The following is an 18316-nucleotide window of genomic DNA, read 5'->3' as shown; positions in this document are numbered from 1 at the left end:
GTCGGATCGGACACAGCAGGGGCCACAGAGCGGTGAAGAAACGGGTCACCTCGTTCCAGATCCTACCGGACACGTCCCGGTCTTCTGACAGCTAATCGCTGGGTCCCACGTCCCGCACCGGCCGCCACCCGCCCATTTTGCGCGTGAGCCCCTCGCACTAATTTTCAGTCCCAACCCCACCCTACCCAATGCCATCTCGAAGCACTTGGCTTCGCAATTAAGCCCTCCAATTTCCACTTTTTATACACCCTCGCTCCCATCGCCACCGAGCCATTATTGCGAGCTTGCTTCTCTCTGTCTCTCTCTCTCACTGTGTTTCTGGGAAGCTTGCGGGGTGCGGAGACGGTGGCGGCGCCGGGGATGACGCCGGCGACGGCGGAGGCGGTGGAGGAGCTCACGCGGCTGTACCGGGAGCTCCCGCCGCGCCCGGCCGTGGAGGAGGTGGAGGCGGCGGCGGCGGTGCTGGCCTCGGCGGACGCGGAGGAGGAGGCGCGGCTCGCCGAGGCCGACGGGGAGCCGGCGGCGCGGGCGCGGGAGGGCGTGCCCGCCGAGCTCCTCGACGTGCTGCGGGAGGCCAGGCGCAACGCCATCAGGCTCCGCGCGCTGCAGCAGCGGAAGGAGGCCGCGCACGTCGTCGAGCTCGAGAGGAGGTTCAAGGTCTTCGACGACCTCATCCAGAGGGCGTCGCGCGTGGTGTCCCCCGGTGATGAGGGAGGGGGCTGGGGTCATGCCGCCGCCGTCGTCAACGAGGTCGTGGAGGTGGAGGCCAAGCGGAAGCCGGAGCTGGCGGCAGCGGTGGCTGCCGCGGCAACAGAGATAGACCGCGGAAGCAAGGGCGGATTGGGCTTCGAAACCAAGTCCGTCTCGTCGCTGCGTCGGGCTGCTTCTGCAGGTATTATTACAACTCTCTTCCGGGGTTATGTTTTTGTAGCATTTGATATCATTTTCCCCAAGCTGAGTTCAATTTCCTCTCTAGGATCTCGAAATGTATGTTAATTGTTCGGCTGTTATGTATTTTATTATTATTCTATTTTATTCAATTGTGTAGTTTCTGCTTGTTACTCAATTTTTTTCGGTCCTCTATATTTTCAGTCTCTAGTTCCGTTACCAGACTCCCTTCATCCCAAAAAGACTGCACTTCTAGAGTTCTACTGTTTTAGTTTTGTCCCCGTCAAATTATCTTAAGTTTGACCGAGTTTATAGAGAAGGATATCAATATTTATAACTTCAATTATGTATATTATAGAAAATATATTTCATGATAAATCTAATGATACTTATTTGTTATCATAAATATTGGTACTTACTTGTATAAAGTTGGTCAAACTTTAGATGGTTTGACTTAGGACAAAGCTAAAAGTGTACTCTTTTTGGGATATGTTTGGGAAAGAGGGAGTAGTCCATTTTTTCTAAGAAAAACTCGACTAGAAGCAAAGAGTTGAATCAACTTCTTTTTCTCCACTACAGCAATGGTAACGTATTATTGGGCTCCACCTTGAAGTTTGTTTACAATTGGCTTATTCATAGGATGCCATCATACTGGCAGTTCAGTTATCATAATCGCGCTTTCCTTGCAGTAGTTCATTAATGCTAGTAATTGGACTGTATGGGGCATGGACTACCTTTCATGGAATATCATGCCAGAACTAAATAACTAATTCAATTCTGCAGCCAGTCGCTGAATTTGTTTCTGCTGATTTTTTTCTCCTACAGCTATGATAACATTTTTTTTCCCACATTGATATTTGTTTGCAAAGGATCTACTCATATTTCATAGGATCCTTCTCAGTAGCTCATCGATAGTGGTAGTGATTGGAATATGAGGCACAGATTGCAATTTGTGATAATTCTGTGTTAGCTCTTATTTTTTTGTGATAATCCTTCTCAGTTCTAAGGAATCTGGGAACTATCCTTCGATTGTCGCCACAGGATCCACTATTAGGAAGGGTATTTCACTTGTGCCAAATGCCAATATTATGTGGCATCTCTCACTCAATCTGATGGTGCCAGCTTGCTTAGTTTTAATAGATAGGAGGTCTTTTGATTTATCTTACCATAATATGAATAGTGAACAGTTAGTCAATTGATTTTATTGACTTTTGAGGTGCTTTCTATTGTAGGCCTATCCGCTTCCTTCTTTGTACCAGTTGTTTTCTGCCTTTAGTAAATCTGATGGTTTCAGTTTACTAGTTGTAGTAGATATGAGATGGGTACGGATGATGAACAATTAGACATGTTTTTTGAGGCGTTTTCTTGAGTAGGCCTAGCCATACTTAGGCCAGACCAGCTTTTTGTACAGTAATATTTAAAAAATTCAGTGTTTGTATTATCCTAAAGTATAAAATGTCTTTTTTTACAGATAATGACACAGAAAAACTGGGCCTTATCCAAGTGGCAAGCCTTATAGAGTCATCAGCAAAGAAGGGGACTACAGAGCTCAATCTCCGGGGTAAGCTGGTGGACCAAGTTGAGTGGCTCCCTGTTTCACTTGGGAAATTACAAGACGTTACTGAGCTTGATCTATCTGAGAATAGGATCATGGCACTCCCATCAACAATCGGTAGCCTTAGATACTTGACAAAGCTTGACCTCCATGCAAACCAGCTGATCAATCTGCCTGATACCTTTGGGGAACTTTCCAGCCTGATTGATCTTGACTTGCGTGCAAACCAGCTTAAATCTCTTCCTTCATCATTTGGAAATCTCACGAGCTTGGCAAATCTTGACCTGAGCTCAAATATGTTGAAGGTCCTTCCTGATTGTTTAGGAAAGTTAACAAACTTGAGAAGGTTAATTGCTGAGACAAACGAGCTTGAGGAGCTACCATATACTATTGGATCTTGCACCTCTCTCGTGGAACTTAGATTGGATTTTAATCAGCTAAAAGCCCTTCCAGAAGCCATTGGAAAGTTGGAAAAGCTGGAGATCCTCACATTACACTACAACAGAATCAAAGGCCTGCCCACAACAATTGGCCAGCTTACCAGACTGAGAGAGCTGGATGTCAGTTTCAATGAAGTTGAAATTATCCCTGAGAACATTTGCTTTGCGGCCAGCCTTGTGAAGTTGAACGTCAGCAGGAACTTTGCCGACTTAAGAGCACTGCCAAGATCGATAGGGGAACTTGAGATGCTAGAGGAGTTGGACATCAGTAGTAACCAGATACGAGTACTGCCGGACTCGTTTGGTTACCTCTCCAAACTACGGGTATTTGTTGCTGATGAAACTCCACTGGAAGTACCACCTAAAGAAGTTGTGAAATTAGGAGCACAGGTATGCATTGCAGTGCTGTTCTTCCATATTTGCTAACTTTTGTCCTTCACTGACTGAATGATGTTTCTTCTACATGTCAGGAGGTGGTTAATTTTATGAAGAATATGGTTGCTTCTAGGGGAGCAAGCCAGAAGGAAACAGATAAGAGGAGCTTCTGGGCCTGGCTCCGCACGCTGTTCGGTTGTTGCAAAAAGGATCAAGGATTGGGATCAGTTCAGCTTAGCTGAAGCATTTCATCTGTATAGTCATGAATTGTTCAGTGTTGGTCCATGTCTCAGATCAGCGATGAAATAAGACATGGATAATTAATTTTATTCCCCTTATATTTGTGTCTCTGTACACAAAGGATGTATCTAGCATTCTTGTACATAAGGTTCATTCTGTGTGTAAGTTGATATGTATAATACTCGATACGCTGTCATGTCACACTCCATTACATGAAACACGAGCTGTCCAGAATTTGCGCTGAGCCAAGCTGTTGACTTTCATATAATGTGAATGACAGACAATGGTGCACATGTACCTGATTCTAATCCTGATCAAACACCTGTTAGGATGCTATACTAATGTGCCAAACATGAAGCTCCATATGCCTAGATCCTTTTAGAACATGTTAAGATGCAACTTGACTTCTTTTATCAACCAGTAGTTTGGTCTATCGTACAGTAGCCTGAATGCTTAATGTCCGCGTCCGAATCTCTTCACAATTGCTGGCTGTAATTTCCTTTACTGCTGTATTCGCCTATCACTTCCGTGATTAGCATGCGACTTGAGATATTTTCTTGATTGGGATGCCATCATGGTTACTGTGGAATTGGCAACTAGTTTGATAAAAAAAAGTTGAATAGGAGGGGGGATTTGATTGACTTGGGTGTGTTCGTTGTTAGATAATTTGGTATTGGAATTTAATACTGATGGCTCCATCTGAGCTCTTGTGTACTTATCTAGAGATCATAAACTGCGTTGCCTAGAGTAGGTGTGTGTCGAGAGGCAGATACAGGGTCACGTCAGTGTTGGAAGAACTCTTCGTCTGCCAATTAAAATCCTATCCTTCTTTGGTAGGACACAGCTCAAATGAATTGCGCCTGGCAATAGACCAAACAGTGCCGTTGCTTCCTAATCATAGTCTAGGGCATATTAGCTGGTGTGAAGCTTTCACACCGTCAGTGCTTGTATTTGCTACCCCCAGTTGTCTATGGAAAAATATTCTCTGTGTTCATTCATACCGTTTCCTTTGCTTTTCTGCGGGTTCATCTGAACCATACAACTTTTGATGAACCTTGTCACTGATTTTTAATATTTTTGCAATTATATTGCTTAAATGACAGTGGCAAGCCAGTAATAACGATTCAGAGCAGTGGCAAATTTGCAATTATCCCGTATAGAAGTTTATTGCAACTTTCCGAATAATCTTTTGGCATGAGTGGATTTCGCTGCTTTTCCTATTTCCTTATGCCGTTTCCGCTCGCAGTTTTGGGCTTGTATTTTGTTGTCTTGTTCCGTGCCATCTCAGGTGCTGTCAGGAGTAGTCCTCGTCAGTTTTGGCCTGTTTCGTGTTCGAGGGGTCGTAGTGCGTTTCATTAGGGAGATAGTTCTTGCCCTGGGGGCTGTAGTTGGCTAGAAATCTGAATGTAACTGCACGTGTAGGTCGCAAAGTACACGCACAAAGGGTCTAAACTACAACCCTTTACTTTCTAGGAATTTGGCGCGTGAAGTCTGCCAAGTTTCGGTATATTGTGCTTTGCACACAAGTAGGCATTAAGCTCTGTTTCAGCGGGTCCATGTAAACACGATTGATCAGTTTGGACCTACACTTTCTTGGTCCAACATAGGTAACGAGCTTACGAGCACGGCCTATGTGCTTCAACCATGAAGTGCTAACATGTCCTTTAAAAGATGGGAAATATAATATCCTGGTGTGAGACGGCAAAATCAGTGCTAGGAAGGCTCGCCACTAGCAGGACGCTGCCAGAGTGAGAGAGAGAGTTTACTGCCCTGACTTGACGAGTCGCTCAAGCAGGATAGAGATGTCCAGCTTGGCTCCATGCGCGCTGCTTAGGACGGGCCCATACTACATTACACGAACAACGCAGGTCAGCAAAGCAGTTAAAACCCGAGCTTTTTTGAAAAAGGATAAAAAATTAAATTCGAAAAAGGGTGTCGATTGGCAAAATTTCAAAAAATGGGTACCTCCCGGGGACCTTCCGCCCATCCAACGGGCGGGAGGTCCCAAAATTATTTCCAGACCCCTCCCGAGGGCCTCTTCACGAATAAGAAAAGTTTATTATTCACGAAGAGACCCATAAGACATCCCGCCCGCCCAACGGGTGGGAGGTGCCCATCTCGTTTATTTTTTATTATTTTTTGTTAGAATTTATATTTTACAAACTATTTAAAATTCATATTTTTTTAAATACAAGATTTATTCGCCATACTCTTTTGTATACATAAATTTTAAATTTAGTTCAATTTTACGAAGAAGATTACGGTATCTAAAACTCGTATGAAGATAGTTAAGCGATAACGTTTTACAACGTAGAATCCAAATATTACGATACTACGATACATCAAGCCATTAAAAATAAATTATGTGTATTTGTAACCCAGGCTGCACTGCTTCTTCTTCATGGACCTTTCTGCATCGCCATGCGGTTCGTACGTGGGTCCCGCTCGATCACGCGTGGAATTTTTTAGAATTAATTAGCAGAGGAAATATAGATAAAGTAATAGGAAAGCAACCTGGGTTAGCGGGACGCACAGGCTGTTCCAATACGGACCCACGTGTCATTGAGTATACTGCACTCCACAGCCCAGTGATTACTCATTGGAGACCGGACCAATTCCCCGTTCCCGCGGCCCCTCAGCGGACCACGTGGCTGGCACCTAACTTATATGGAACCTCCCGTCCGCCCAACGGGCGGAATGCCCCTCCGCAGTCTACAGGTCCCGGACCTCCCGCCCGTTGGGCGAGCGAGATGCCCCCGCGCCCGCGTTAGGAGCCTTTTCGTGAATAAGAAAAGTTTTTTATTCGCGAAGAGATCCTCGGAAGGGGCCTGGAAATAATTTTGGGACCTTCCGCCGTTGGATGGGCGGGAGGTGCCCGGCCCCACGCCTCCCGCCCGTTCATCGGGCGGGAGGTACCGATTTTCCGAAATTTTGCCAATCGGCACCCTTTTTTCGAATTTAATTTAACCCCGAGGCATTCGATGATGCAACCAAATCATCCATTTTCTAACAAACTGATCCGACTGCGTCCGTCAAAACCACAGCCAAGTTGAGGAGGGCTACAGTAAATATATAAAAAAAAGTCATATTACTCCCCTCAAGTAGTATGGTCAAAGTTGGATAACCACTAAACTATTTTTTGTTCAGTTTACTCACCACAACTAATCAATTGGCCAATTTACCCCTTAACTAGAATTTCCCTTTTTGTTTCTACTCCACACAAAGGTAGAGCTTCAAGTAAACATTTTGCAAGGTGATTCGGAACATCATAACATATATTAAAAATACAATATGAATTTTTACAATTATTTTGATAGGCTAGCATATTACATAACAAATTAATATTTAGGATACAAAATCGTACAATAAATAATGATGAAAAAATCATCATATATTTTTTAGATAATTTGTTGTGTGCCCTGTCACCCTGCAAAATTTAAAACTCCACTTGTGCATGGACAAAACAAAAAGATAAATATTATTAAGAGGTAAATTGGGACCATCGATATAATTGTAGGAGTAAATAGGGGAGTAATTTTGAAATTTTTCTAATAAATAACCATTGCGTCATTCTCTAGCACAGACTATAGTTTAACACATCAGAATAGGAATGGGTACCAACAACTATTCCTCTTGCAACACATGCAAAATCGTTGCAACAACATTGCTGGATTGGAATGATAAAAGAGACACAAAAGGTACGACACATGAGTGAATATGTGCACGAGTGTAGGATATAATTATAATTTCCTTCCCCAGGCAGATGTAAATAATCCAAACCATTGAAAGCTAACACAAGTTGGTCTCTGTACATGTACAACAATGTGATCCCATGATTTTAAAACTTAGATCCATTATGAACGGTGCAATGTACTATCAACCTAATCTGATGCAAAAAAAAAAAGGCTGACCTAGTTCAAAATTTGAATCAGTATGATCTGTAAAATGGAAAGTGAAAAGGGAAAGGGAAAGAAACCCACAGCCTTTTGGGGCATAGTAAGGACTGAGCCAAAATGACTAGATTCATAAGCACAGTGTACCAGTCTACTAAAGCATAAGCTGGAAAATACTTTTTGAGCATTGGTGGCAAAGTGTGATTTCATTAGAGCACACCCTAGAATTCAATCTGTAAAAGAACAGCATATCCATGCATGAAAATTGCATCGAAATGAGTCTCCTATGAAATCCCTAAGCAATTTGACGAACTTGGTAGTAGGAACTATACACAACTGAATTGAAACAGCACAAGGATATGGAGCACCACAGGTTTGCTTTGAAGTTGCACATAATTCAAGATAAGTGGATATCCAGGGGAAATAGCTTCAGATGCACTGCTCAAATTCGAATTTGAGTGATTGATATGAAATTGAACCAAATGACTGGAACCTCCAGTAATACCAATACTGTGCTGGGAAGAAGAGTGTCTGCATTTTTAGGGACACATGTAGTGAATGTCAAATTACTAAAAAAAATTATTATGGGGAGCTTAGGAGATTGGTGAAGCTGGAAGAAACAAAAGCTGCAGATCAACCAATGCTAGCAACTAAACAAAGAGAAGTGGAGCGATTTGGCAATGGATAAACCATTAACATAGAAATAAGCATATGAGTTGAGCATCAGTTTTTTTGCATCGTCAATTGAGTTGTGTTGAGGAGTGCAAGCTAGCAACAACACCCCAGTTGTGCAAGGAAGTCATCTTAAGCAAACAAATACCTCCAATGACAACCTATCATATTTAGAAGGTATGGTAGATTTGCCTTTCAGAAAGGACCATGCAGCTTGCCATACCCACCAACAAAAAACATCATATACAATTACCTTCATTGAAATTTTTGAGAGAAAACACTTGAATCAAGTTCCCAAGATGAGATCGTTCAGTAACTCACCCAAATGCTCAGTTCTTCTGGCAAAACCTTTCAAATATAGAATTAATGGATAAGGTTAATGTATTGTCAGCTGCAAGCAAACATTTTATAAGATGCTATAGAGAAGAAAAAGAAACGTACCATAGAGTAGCATAGAAATAATCTTCAACCCTGATGGAAAGTTACTTGATACTTCCCACATGGTATAATGAAATGCAGAATACACCAAATAATAAGATCTGTAATATTGTAATGATTGGCAAAGGTGTCTTGCACAAAACTACCTTTCTAGTCATGACACATGGCCCATGCGAATTGGGACGCAAATTACCTCGTGCTAGGAAGTGCAAGTTCAACCATGCAAAATTGAATTTATAGACATCCACATTCTGATATATCCTTTTTACGTCATACCAATAGAGTTCATGGGAAACTAACACCATATATCACATAAAATACGGTAGGCAATAACATCATCAGACCAGCATCACTATCAACAGCAGCAGATGCATATAACACTGAGAAAAAAAGGCAAAATGTTCATAATTTAAAAGCTATACCATACTTCTACCCTGTCTAAACTCCATACAGCTAAACATAGCACAAAACTGTACACTCGCAAACCTAAAAAACACTAAGTGTTTATGCCTGGCTTCTCCGGCAGAAATTGCTTCATCTCCAGAGCCCTACTCCCTTCCACAACACTAGGGAGCCCAAGAGATAGAGACAGTGGTTCATCATCTACAATATCTGAACCAGAAAGATTATGCTTCGATGCCACCATAGATAGGGAAAGTGACAATAAAGGGGAGGAGCTCTCATCTGCCTTCAGTGATGCCTTATTTAAGCTAGTACTAGGTTCTGGAGAATCTTCATCGTCAGATGAAAGAACATGGATTATATGATCAGGTACCGATTTTTTAAGGGAGCCAGGATCTGAGGGACCCCTGTAACTATACTGTAAATCATCAAATGGTGTATGCTGTCCAGCCGGTAAGGGGTGCATCTTGGACAAGCATTTGCTAGGTGGCATTTCATCTCCAAAACTGCAAGTAGAATTTTTTCCATAAGAAGTCTTCTGTCTTTTGTAGGTGAGATCAGGATCCAAAGAACCCATATCTGAATTTGGGATTGATTCTCTTGGACCACCACATATCTTTGATCCAGTAAAATGGAGTTTTGATACTTCTATGGTGGGAAGAATACCACGTTTCTTAGGTTTTATCTCCTCTGAGATTGACCTGATTGCACCTGGTTTCTGTGCAACACAGAAGACAGCCTCATCCTGATCTTCTTCCTCCATTTTGTTTATACCTGCTGTTCTTGTGCTACCTGCAATGAATAATATAAGAAGAATGTGAAAAAAACAAAGCAAGGATAAATCCGGAATTTGTCTGTGGCTTCATCACATAAAAAGGTACCACCACCTTTTGCAGCAGTTGGATAGTCTGGAATGATGTCATGACCTTCTCCTGTTGATAATGTGGGAGGATGAGTTCCATAGGGAGCCGCAGTAGGATGCTCCAGTACAATTTCTTTTGTGCCTGCAGTTACTTCATGATGTATTTCACTTGCATTCAGCTTCCTATCCTCATGTTTGGACTCCAACAAAATTTTATGATCTACAGGTGCACCAGACTTCTCGCTCTCTGATCCAAGTGAAATAGCTGGGTCAGATATATCATCATTGGGGCACTCGTTCAAATCTATACCCAAAGATTGAAGTGCCTTAGGGGAACCCATATCATGCTGGATAACAGGTCCAGTGACTTGTTCTAATGGGCAATTATTTCTCTCAGTCAGAGGAAGTTCTGGTGGGCTACTTGCTTTCCGGGCATAAAAAATGCCCCAAAAGAAAAGCGAGCCATTCCAACCTGTAAAATATCAGATGGAACCGTTAAATGAGGCAATGAGCAATCCTGCCGAGAGACAATAACATTAGCAAACAAAAACTTACGTTGAATCCTCTCTGGCAATTTATCAGACGGAAAAATGAGAAGTTCAGTGCCACTAATATTTGCAGTAAGGGATAAATCACCAAGAAGCATGTTTTCCAAGAGTTTACCATATGCCATCTCGTAACTGTTCAAGGGGATCAGAGACCTCAGCCAGTATACAGAGGGTTGAATCAGATAAATCAGTGAAATGTTGAGAAAAAGGTACCTTTCAACATCTTTAGCAAAGAAAAAAAGAGCAATACTATCTTCAGTTGGATTTACTTCCTTAAATTGCAGCGGCCATGAGGAGTGCCGTGGGACTTCTGCTAGCTGAATTTTGTCAGGTAATTGTTCACCTACTTCGCGTGCTTTGGACGAGGCACAAGTAGACAAGTAAGCCTGAAACCCATCAAACATTTCAGGGGAATTTCCATGTCTTGAAACCTCAAAGCTACCCCTGAAATAAAAGAAATGCACTCTTAGACTCTTTAAAATTATTAACTGGTTAAGGGGAGTAAAGGGGGAAGAGAAGAGGTCATACTGCCAGATGTAAGACAGCTCTGGAATAACTAAGTCTCCTAAAGGATTTTCAAGAGCTGAAGATTGATCACCAAAAGCTTCCCGCTTCAAATCAGGTTTATCAAATTTGTGGTCAGGGGGGTATAGATTGTGTGCCATCTGAACACCATGTGGAGTCTCGTTCAATATATCTCCTGAAGCTTGAGCCACCTCTACAATATTACAGGAGTCATCTCCTGCGCTTTCCAAAAGCTTTTGTTGGAAGCATACCACTTTAGGAGCTGAATCTTCGCAGGTGCTTGCTCTTGCCACATCTCGCAAATCTGATTCGCAAGTTGTGGCAGTAGATATAGTGGGAACCACCTCTGCAGACCCATTTGGCATTCTGTTACCATTTTTCACTGAAACGAACAGATCTTCATCCTCAACATTATTTGAGCTATCCGTTTTGACACATTGGGATGGAACTGGTGGATCAGATATCTTCATTGCATGTGTATCTTTACCAGAAACAACTCCCATTGGTTTTGGATGCACAGTAACATCTTGCTTGTCATTGTCACCCTTTGACAAATCAGAGCTCTGTTTCTTTTCAACATTTCCTAATTCAAGCGAGACATAATGAAAGCTCATCAAAATGAAGGAGAACTAAGATTTACCATTTCTCTAGAAAAAGAGTTTAAGTAAATGAAGAGCTTACCAGGTCTTTTACTACTTTTAAGTATGCTTGGCACAGACTTTGAAATATCCTGGTCGATTTTTCTTTCCCCTAACTTCATACAACTGTCAGGCCTTGGAGATGAAGGAATGTTTGGTTTTTTGAAACTAAAGGAAGCTCTTCTTTCTATTAAATTCTTTTCCTTCACTGGCTTCAATATTACTGGTTTTTCATCTTGAGACAGATGAAATGTTTGCTTTTGTTTTGATGAGCCAGAATCTAAGCAAACTGAACCCTCGCGTTTGAAAGATCCAGATTGTACAAGCTTTCTGATGGGGCCCTTATCTCTAGGATCTCTTGGGGAATATTTCGCAGGTCTCAACTTGCTAGCCGCCCCTTCAACCAACTGCTTGACCTTTGGCCCATTGTTGGTGTTGTTGAAAGACAGTTGCTTTGATAAACCTGTTGAAGAAAATTAGGAGGTTAACAGAATGATCCATGAGTAACAACAAATAAAACAAAGAATGCTTTGCGAGTAGAACACAAAACGAATTTGGTCAAACCTCTTGGCGAGGGAACTGGTGTTTTAGCATTCACCATGTTTCCCAAAGAATATGACCGTGACAAGACCTGAGAACTTTTGCCTGCTTGAGTAGTTCTCACTGGGGCATTATCAACTGAAGTTAAACCTCCCTTGTTTGATTTCTTAAACAAGTTCTCACGAGAGATGACATCATGTTTTCTATGGCTGTCCGTCTTGATGAGCCTAGGCTTAGGGGATGAAGTATTCTCAACCTGTCTCTTACATGATATAGGCGGACTCCGTAGTCCTTCACTTGATAATGGTGACTCCATATCAGTGGAAACCCACAACTTCTTGCGGTTTAACAAAAATTCTGAATTTTGACTCTTCTTGTCTGAGCCTCCAGCCGTTGGTGTTCCATAAGTGTGTGGTCGTGCGTCCAAATCAGATGTAAGAACTTGCAGCTTGTTACGGTTTGCAATGCTCAACAATTTTTTGCTCTTCACATCCAGTCTTTCAGCAGCTGGGGTGGCAACCTTAACTTTCCGTGTTTGTGTATCAGCTGAAGCTAAATGCAACTTTTTATTCTTGCCATCACACTGATCAGCTGTTGGTGTGCTGCATGTGCTTTGCGGAGCATCCAATTCAGGCACAACAATTTGCAATGCCTTAGGCTTGCTTCGACTTTCTGAACTTTGGTTCTTTCCTTCAGACATATTAACCGCCGTGACACCATGGTTACTTTTTGTATTGTTCTGATCTTCCCTAAGCTGGCATTCTTCACATAACCATTCACCATCGGGAACTTTATCCAACTTCACTCGCATGCAGTAACTAGAAAAAGATAAATTAACAGTTAACACTAACACATCCATGTGAAAAATGGATGTTGCATATGCATTTTAACTTACAAATAATGTACCTAAGAAGTTATGCCACAACCACTACACTAATCGAAACAATCAATAACATTTTTTGTTTCCTTCAACACATACACCCTGATGGATCTAAAAACATTATGGAACCATCATGGAAAGGAAATTAACTTCTGCGCATAAATCAATAGGCTAGTCATTGCTAGGACCTGAGCAGACTATTAGTGTAGGTAAAGCTCCAGATTAAATTATTTAAAGTGCCTCATTTGTCTGAACTAAGAAAACTGCTGGTAAGTAGAGTCAACATGACTTTGATTGCTAAACGAGTAACCTCTTGGCCAAACAAGAGACTGAACACAGCCTACAATAGTTCCAATAGATACTGCACAATCATACAAGAATATAACTTACGTATGCTCCGCCCCCTCAAGGCATCTCGTACATGTAGCCAGAAGATACTCCCTACCAATATCTCCACATATATCACAAACGTTAACCTGGGTTCGATGCAAACCAGACACATAAATGTTATCCAACGAATATAGCATACAAGTAGACAAAAAGAATATGTTGATTACAAATAGTAAAGGAAGTGCTTAAAATAATGCAGAATCAACGCAAACCAGCCATCTTGAAATTGTCAAACAATAAAAGTGACAAAAAGACAGATAAAAGGAGATAAAAATTATTTTGCTCATGTATATTCAAATACCAAGCTAGTTCATAGCCAAATAATGATTATAGCATATGAATTTTTTAGAAGCAGGCTGGACCTTGATCAGAAAATAATGATTAAGCAAGGAGAAAATAATGCATATGAATTTTTATTAGAAGTAGGCTAGACCTTGATCAGAAAATAAGCAAGGGAGAGTTCATAGCCAAATAATGATTATAGCCATAAAATACTTACTACAAACAATATGGAAATGCTTTGAAGTATTTAATGTCTCTCTCAAATATGAACAAAAGTACCATTCACTACATTTCACAGAGAACTCCTTAAAAAATATAACTACACCGAAAACAGTGGAATCATCCAAAGAGTAATCGCATTATTATCTACAGGTACAGGAAGCAGGAACAATTTAGTAGAATATGAATTGGTTCCCATTTATAAGTTGATAGTTGTAAGGCTATAGAGTTGATGACAAAATTCTCACTGTTTGATACTAAGAATTCTGAATCAATCAAAGAGAAGTAGACATAAGAGATCATTAACTTTTCCTAAATCAATAATAGGAAAACCATGCACCCAATAAATATATCCAGCCTGTTTAAGTTCCAGTTACTGGTGGTTGATTTTAGAATTTGCAACTGGTAGCTGAGAGTAATAGACAGACGACAAGTTACCACCCAGTTACCACTCAGCAGGACAGCAGTGAGGTTAACAAAATTGATTACACGCGTGTCTCTTAACAGCAATATTTAATGACGTGCAGCAAACTCCAATATTAAGTAACAAGAAGTTGTTAGAATCCCACACAATTATCCAAAATGAGAAAATATATACCAAATAACTTGTTTGCATTGGTTCTAACTATTGGTAGTGACTCAATATTGTGTGAAATTAAAAATAATAGTAGCAATTTGAAATTTTTGAGATTGGCATAGGTAGATTTCATGCAAAAGCACACCAACGGCCAATGGGTAATGCTAGATGATATTCCAGAATTACAGATATTTTACTGAAGACTATTTAGAGTTCAGACTTCAGAATAAGACTTCACCAATTCAAGCTATCTTCCACACAAAAAGGCAGCACACTGCTACAGGTATAACTTTCTAGACGAATGCCAGATGGTCAACAAAGAGGCAATGAAACTTAGGCTGATCTCACATTCTGACAGAATACTACATAGAATGTGCCATGTTTAAGAACACGGAAACTAACAAATAATGGATTCTTCTTTTTATTTCAATACTAGTCACTAAGAAAGTAGCAAGCACTGCATTTAAAGGGGAAGACATAAGAAGTGATAAAAGAGTTACTTACATCTATCAAGCCTTCCGAATTCCCCCCATCTGTCGTCATATCATGTTCTATATTCAACTTTCCATCACTACATATATCCATTGAACAATCTTGATCCCAATCTTGTTTGTCACCATCGTTCCTAGTAACACCATCATTAGATTGGATGCCAGCATGTTCTAGAATTTCATCTTTTGGGCATAAGGTTCCATTGTCCAGATCCTTCGATGAGAATCCGCCTTTATTTTGATTTCCGTTAGTGTAACCTGCCAGCGTGACCTGCTTGTCACCATCAGGTACACAGGGGTTCAATTTTCCACCTCGTCGCTGTTCTATGTTATTCTTTGAAAGAGAAACCTTTTCACAAGGTTGATGAGATAAATTATCTTGTGCTTTCCCAGACTCATGATCTTGCTTCTTAGGAGATAATCTGCTCGAAGCACTGGCAGAAGACTGGGTTCGCAGCAACTTTTTGGTCGAAATAGAAGGAGAATCTGCAGGAAACAATCTACCAGATGCACTAGGATGCAAATCACGAACATCGGATCCTTTCTTAGATTCATCAACACATTGATTTCTTAACCTGCTGTGGCATGCCATGTTGTTGTCTTTATAATCATTAGCAGTCAAATCTCGACTGGATGCAGAAGTCGACAGTTTTTTCCTATCCACGTGAACCTTGCCTTCTGCTGATGTACCAGTAACACACGAGTTGCTGTCATCATGGTGTTCTGCTCTAGATAGTCTTGTATCTTGATTTAATAGCCTCCTACGTTTTGCTGGCATGTCAACCTCTGAAGAGTCGTCTGCAATGGACGATCTTGCGAACACTTTATTATTTCCACCAGTTGCAGAGTAAGAAACATGACCTGAGGTTGCACTAAACTCATCGTCGTTTTCTCCTCCTTTATTGCGGAGCCCTTTCTCATTACGAACAAGTGAATTGTTTCTTACTTCTGACCTTGTGGAGCATGTTTGAGATGATGCACATTCAGCATTCGAATCCTCAACTGCAAGACTTCGGTGTAGACAAGAGGAGCAAGGAGCATAACAGACATTACATGTGCCTGACTCTGCCTTCACACAAGGGTTGTTGCTTGATACCACTCTTTTCCTTACCGCAGCCTTGTCCTACAAATATAAACAATATCAGCCTTAAAGCATTACTCATGCGACAACAAAAACAAGCATGAAGCCCTGAAAGGTACAAGCAGCACTCTCATGTCTGTCAAGACATGGATACAGCAGTAAGAGAGCATGGGATATGAACTGCAGAGATCATGGCTTAAACCAATAAACAGACGAGACAAATGTTATCATAAGCATTCTAGGGTTTGACCATTAAAGTACTTCCTTCTAATTGGCACACTACCCTATAACTATAAGCTATTACATTGGCAGTTTAAATTTAGACAATGGATAATGGAGTGTTCCACCAAAATTCTACAGATGACAAACAAAACTGGTGATGTATACAATTTACAATGTATTAGGTTTACTTGAAAAAACACCAATGCATCATAATATCATATCAAACAACCATGTATTGAATGATCATCAAAGCAGCCTCCATTTCCAAAGCGAGAATAGCTCCTGCAAAAGCAGGAGATGCGGTATTCATGCGCTGACAAATCCTTTCTCTACAGCACGGTGGTATCCAAACCACAGTCCAAGCATCTATACCACCACTAAAAACTGGAGGCATCGAGTAGAAGAGGAGCAATCTATCCTGAGCTGCTTCTGAATTCTGAGCATCTGATGATCCGACGAACAGGCAGCATTGTAATGATATTCTAATCGGCCAGAATATTTCCATGCATATGCAGGGAAAACCGCACGCCTCTAATGCTCACCTCCATCCTGGCGACCAGTTCGCGGTGCCCCGACCCCTCCGCGCGTCCTCCGCCGCGCCCTTCCGCTGGTTCCTGTAGAGGAGAAACAAAGCGCATCAATCTCCAAAACTTGGGAACGGCAGTATCAGTGGGAAAATCGCATAATGAACACGCCAAGTCTCTTCGATTGACGAGTGAATCAACGCTAACATAACACCCAAATCAAACGGGAGGAATGGAACCGACGTATTCAATCAAATTCGATTCGCCTCCTTGTAAAGCCGGAGCCGCGTCACCTGAACGAAGCCCGAATCCCATGAACACGCACGCGCATGCAAGGTTGCAGAACCTCGAATCCCGAAACCCCGGACGCCCCCAACCCAATCGAAAGCAATCCCCATCTCGTCCCATCTCATCCTATGGGGAAAACCCAACAACCACCACCGCGTACGCGGTGGGGCGGCGTTGGATGCGGCACGACGCACCTCGGGGGCCGCGAGATCCTTGTGGCGCGTGCGATCGTAGAGATCCCTCATGGTGCGCTCCTGCGGCGCCCTCATTCCCCTCCCTCCCACCCCCGCCGATCGGCCGCGCCCCCCGCCCCTACCTCCCGGCGCGGGCGGCCAGCGGCTCCTCCTCCATCCTACCTGGGCTCCGGCGAGCGGCGGGCGCCGGCGCGGAGGAGGAAGCGAAGACGAGAGGGATTGGATTGGGTGGGGTTCGCTCAGCTGTAGCGTGGCGAGGAAGCAGCAGCGCCGCGGAGGAGAGCAGAGGAAGGGAGAGAGAGAGGAGAGGAGAGGAAGAGAGAGAGACTGGTACTGGTAGTGCTTTAGAAATTTGGACTCCGGGGGGCGTGACGGTGACGCGATGGGAACGGAATGGAACGGAGCGCGCGAGACGGGGTCGCGACCCCGGCTCGCTGACTGCCGGGGCCCGCTCGGGTTCGCGGCCGTAGCCAGTTCCCAAGAAGGTCGGTCTTGCTTGGCTCTCCGGCCGTGGGGTACGGTGCTTATTACCGGGGGTACTTAAAAGGGCTGGCCGGTGGTAATTGTGGACAGCTGGTGACTTAAGTGGTCATGCTGGGAGATACGGAGTACTGCTGCTGTGCACGTACTGCCTCTGTAAGAGTTAAAGACGGGATAGATATGCATGTAATAAATGGTGTTAACCTTTTTCCTGAGTTCATCGGCCATCCTTTGGCAGGAACTTATGAGTTGCTCAACGGGAATTGTGGACCGGCTTCGTTTCCTTTGGCACCTCTTTATAGCCTTATAGCTACGTGCTCTAGTAAGTATTTTTTTCCTTTTTGTTAATTTTCAATTCTCCTCTCGCAACACGATTTTTTATTTAACCATGCCCGTCGTCTCTTCAAGGTCGACACGGTTGTTTGTAAATGAGATGGAGAAGGCATAGATGTAAAAGTACCACGCATGAGCAAAAGGGGGGAATACTATACCGAAGGCAAATAACACAGTTGTATGTGCTGTTTCCTCCAAATATAATGGATCATCTGGATCATCTGAACATTTCTCATGTGCATGAGAGAATGAAATTTGCAATGATCACAGGGGAAACAGACATTGTTAGTCCCTAACGATATCTTTACTATAATGTGGGAGTTAAGAGATACTCCACCA

General features: G+C 42.5%; 2 protein-coding genes across 2 annotated transcripts; one reads left to right on the top strand and one right to left on the bottom strand.

Annotated features, from left to right (window-relative positions):
• The first annotated feature begins 280 nt into the window (after nt 1-280).
• Nucleotides 281-3747, top strand: LOC112876804 (plant intracellular Ras-group-related LRR protein 5-like). The gene is made up of 3 exons (XM_025940983.1): nt 281-892; nt 2360-3273; nt 3354-3747. Exons 1-3 carry the CDS (start codon nt 361-363, stop codon nt 3498-3500), a joined length of 1593 nt encoding a protein of 530 aa, XP_025796768.1. The 5' UTR covers nt 281-360; the 3' UTR covers nt 3501-3747.
• Nucleotides 3748-8729: 4982 nt separating this feature from the next.
• Nucleotides 8730-17489, bottom strand: LOC112872618. Its single transcript, XM_025935678.1, has 11 exons — nt 17165-17489; nt 16701-16772; nt 14869-15978; nt 13287-13372; nt 12041-12834; nt 11520-11939; nt 10842-11421; nt 10527-10757; nt 10321-10445; nt 9791-10237; nt 8730-9695 (listed from the first exon to the last, which is right to left on the bottom strand). The coding sequence occupies exons 1-11, from the start codon at nt 17237-17239 to the stop codon at nt 8998-9000; spliced, it is 4638 nt and encodes a 1545-aa protein (XP_025791463.1). The 5' UTR covers nt 17240-17489; the 3' UTR covers nt 8730-8997.
• Nucleotides 17490-18316: the final 827 nt, after the last annotated feature.

Source organism: Panicum hallii, chromosome 9 (assembly GCF_002211085.1).
Source record: "Panicum hallii strain FIL2 chromosome 9, PHallii_v3.1, whole genome shotgun sequence".
Lineage (NCBI taxonomy): Eukaryota > Viridiplantae > Streptophyta > Magnoliopsida > Poales > Poaceae > Panicum > Panicum hallii.
The sequence above is the reverse complement of the archived record's forward strand: the minus strand, read 5'-3'. Positions and strand labels throughout refer to the sequence as shown.

What these genes read in the sequence shown, in the direction of transcription:
- LOC112876804 (XM_025940983.1), top strand. Translation starts at nt 361, where the DNA reads ATGACGCCGGCGACGGCGGAGGCGGTGGAGGAGCTCACGCGGCTGTAC. An exon ending in GCGTCGGGCTGCTTCTGCAG is followed by an intron (nt 893 to 2,359) that starts GTATTATTACAA and finishes CTTTTTTTACAG; the next exon opens with ATAATGACACAGAAAAACTG. An exon ending in TTGTGAAATTAGGAGCACAG is followed by an intron (nt 3,274 to 3,353) that starts GTATGCATTGCA and finishes TCTACATGTCAG; the next exon opens with GAGGTGGTTAATTTTATGAA.
- LOC112872618 (XM_025935678.1), bottom strand. Translation starts at nt 17,239, where the DNA reads ATGAGGGCGCCGCAGGAGCGCACCATGAGGGATCTCTACGATCGCACG. An exon ending in GAGCTGTCTTACATCTGGCA is followed by an intron (nt 10,758 to 10,841) that starts GTATGACCTCTT and finishes CTTTTATTTCAG; the next exon opens with GGGTAGCTTTGAGGTTTCAA. An exon ending in TTTGCTAAAGATGTTGAAAG is followed by an intron (nt 10,446 to 10,526) that starts GTACCTTTTTCT and finishes CCCCTTGAACAG; the next exon opens with TTACGAGATGGCATATGGTA.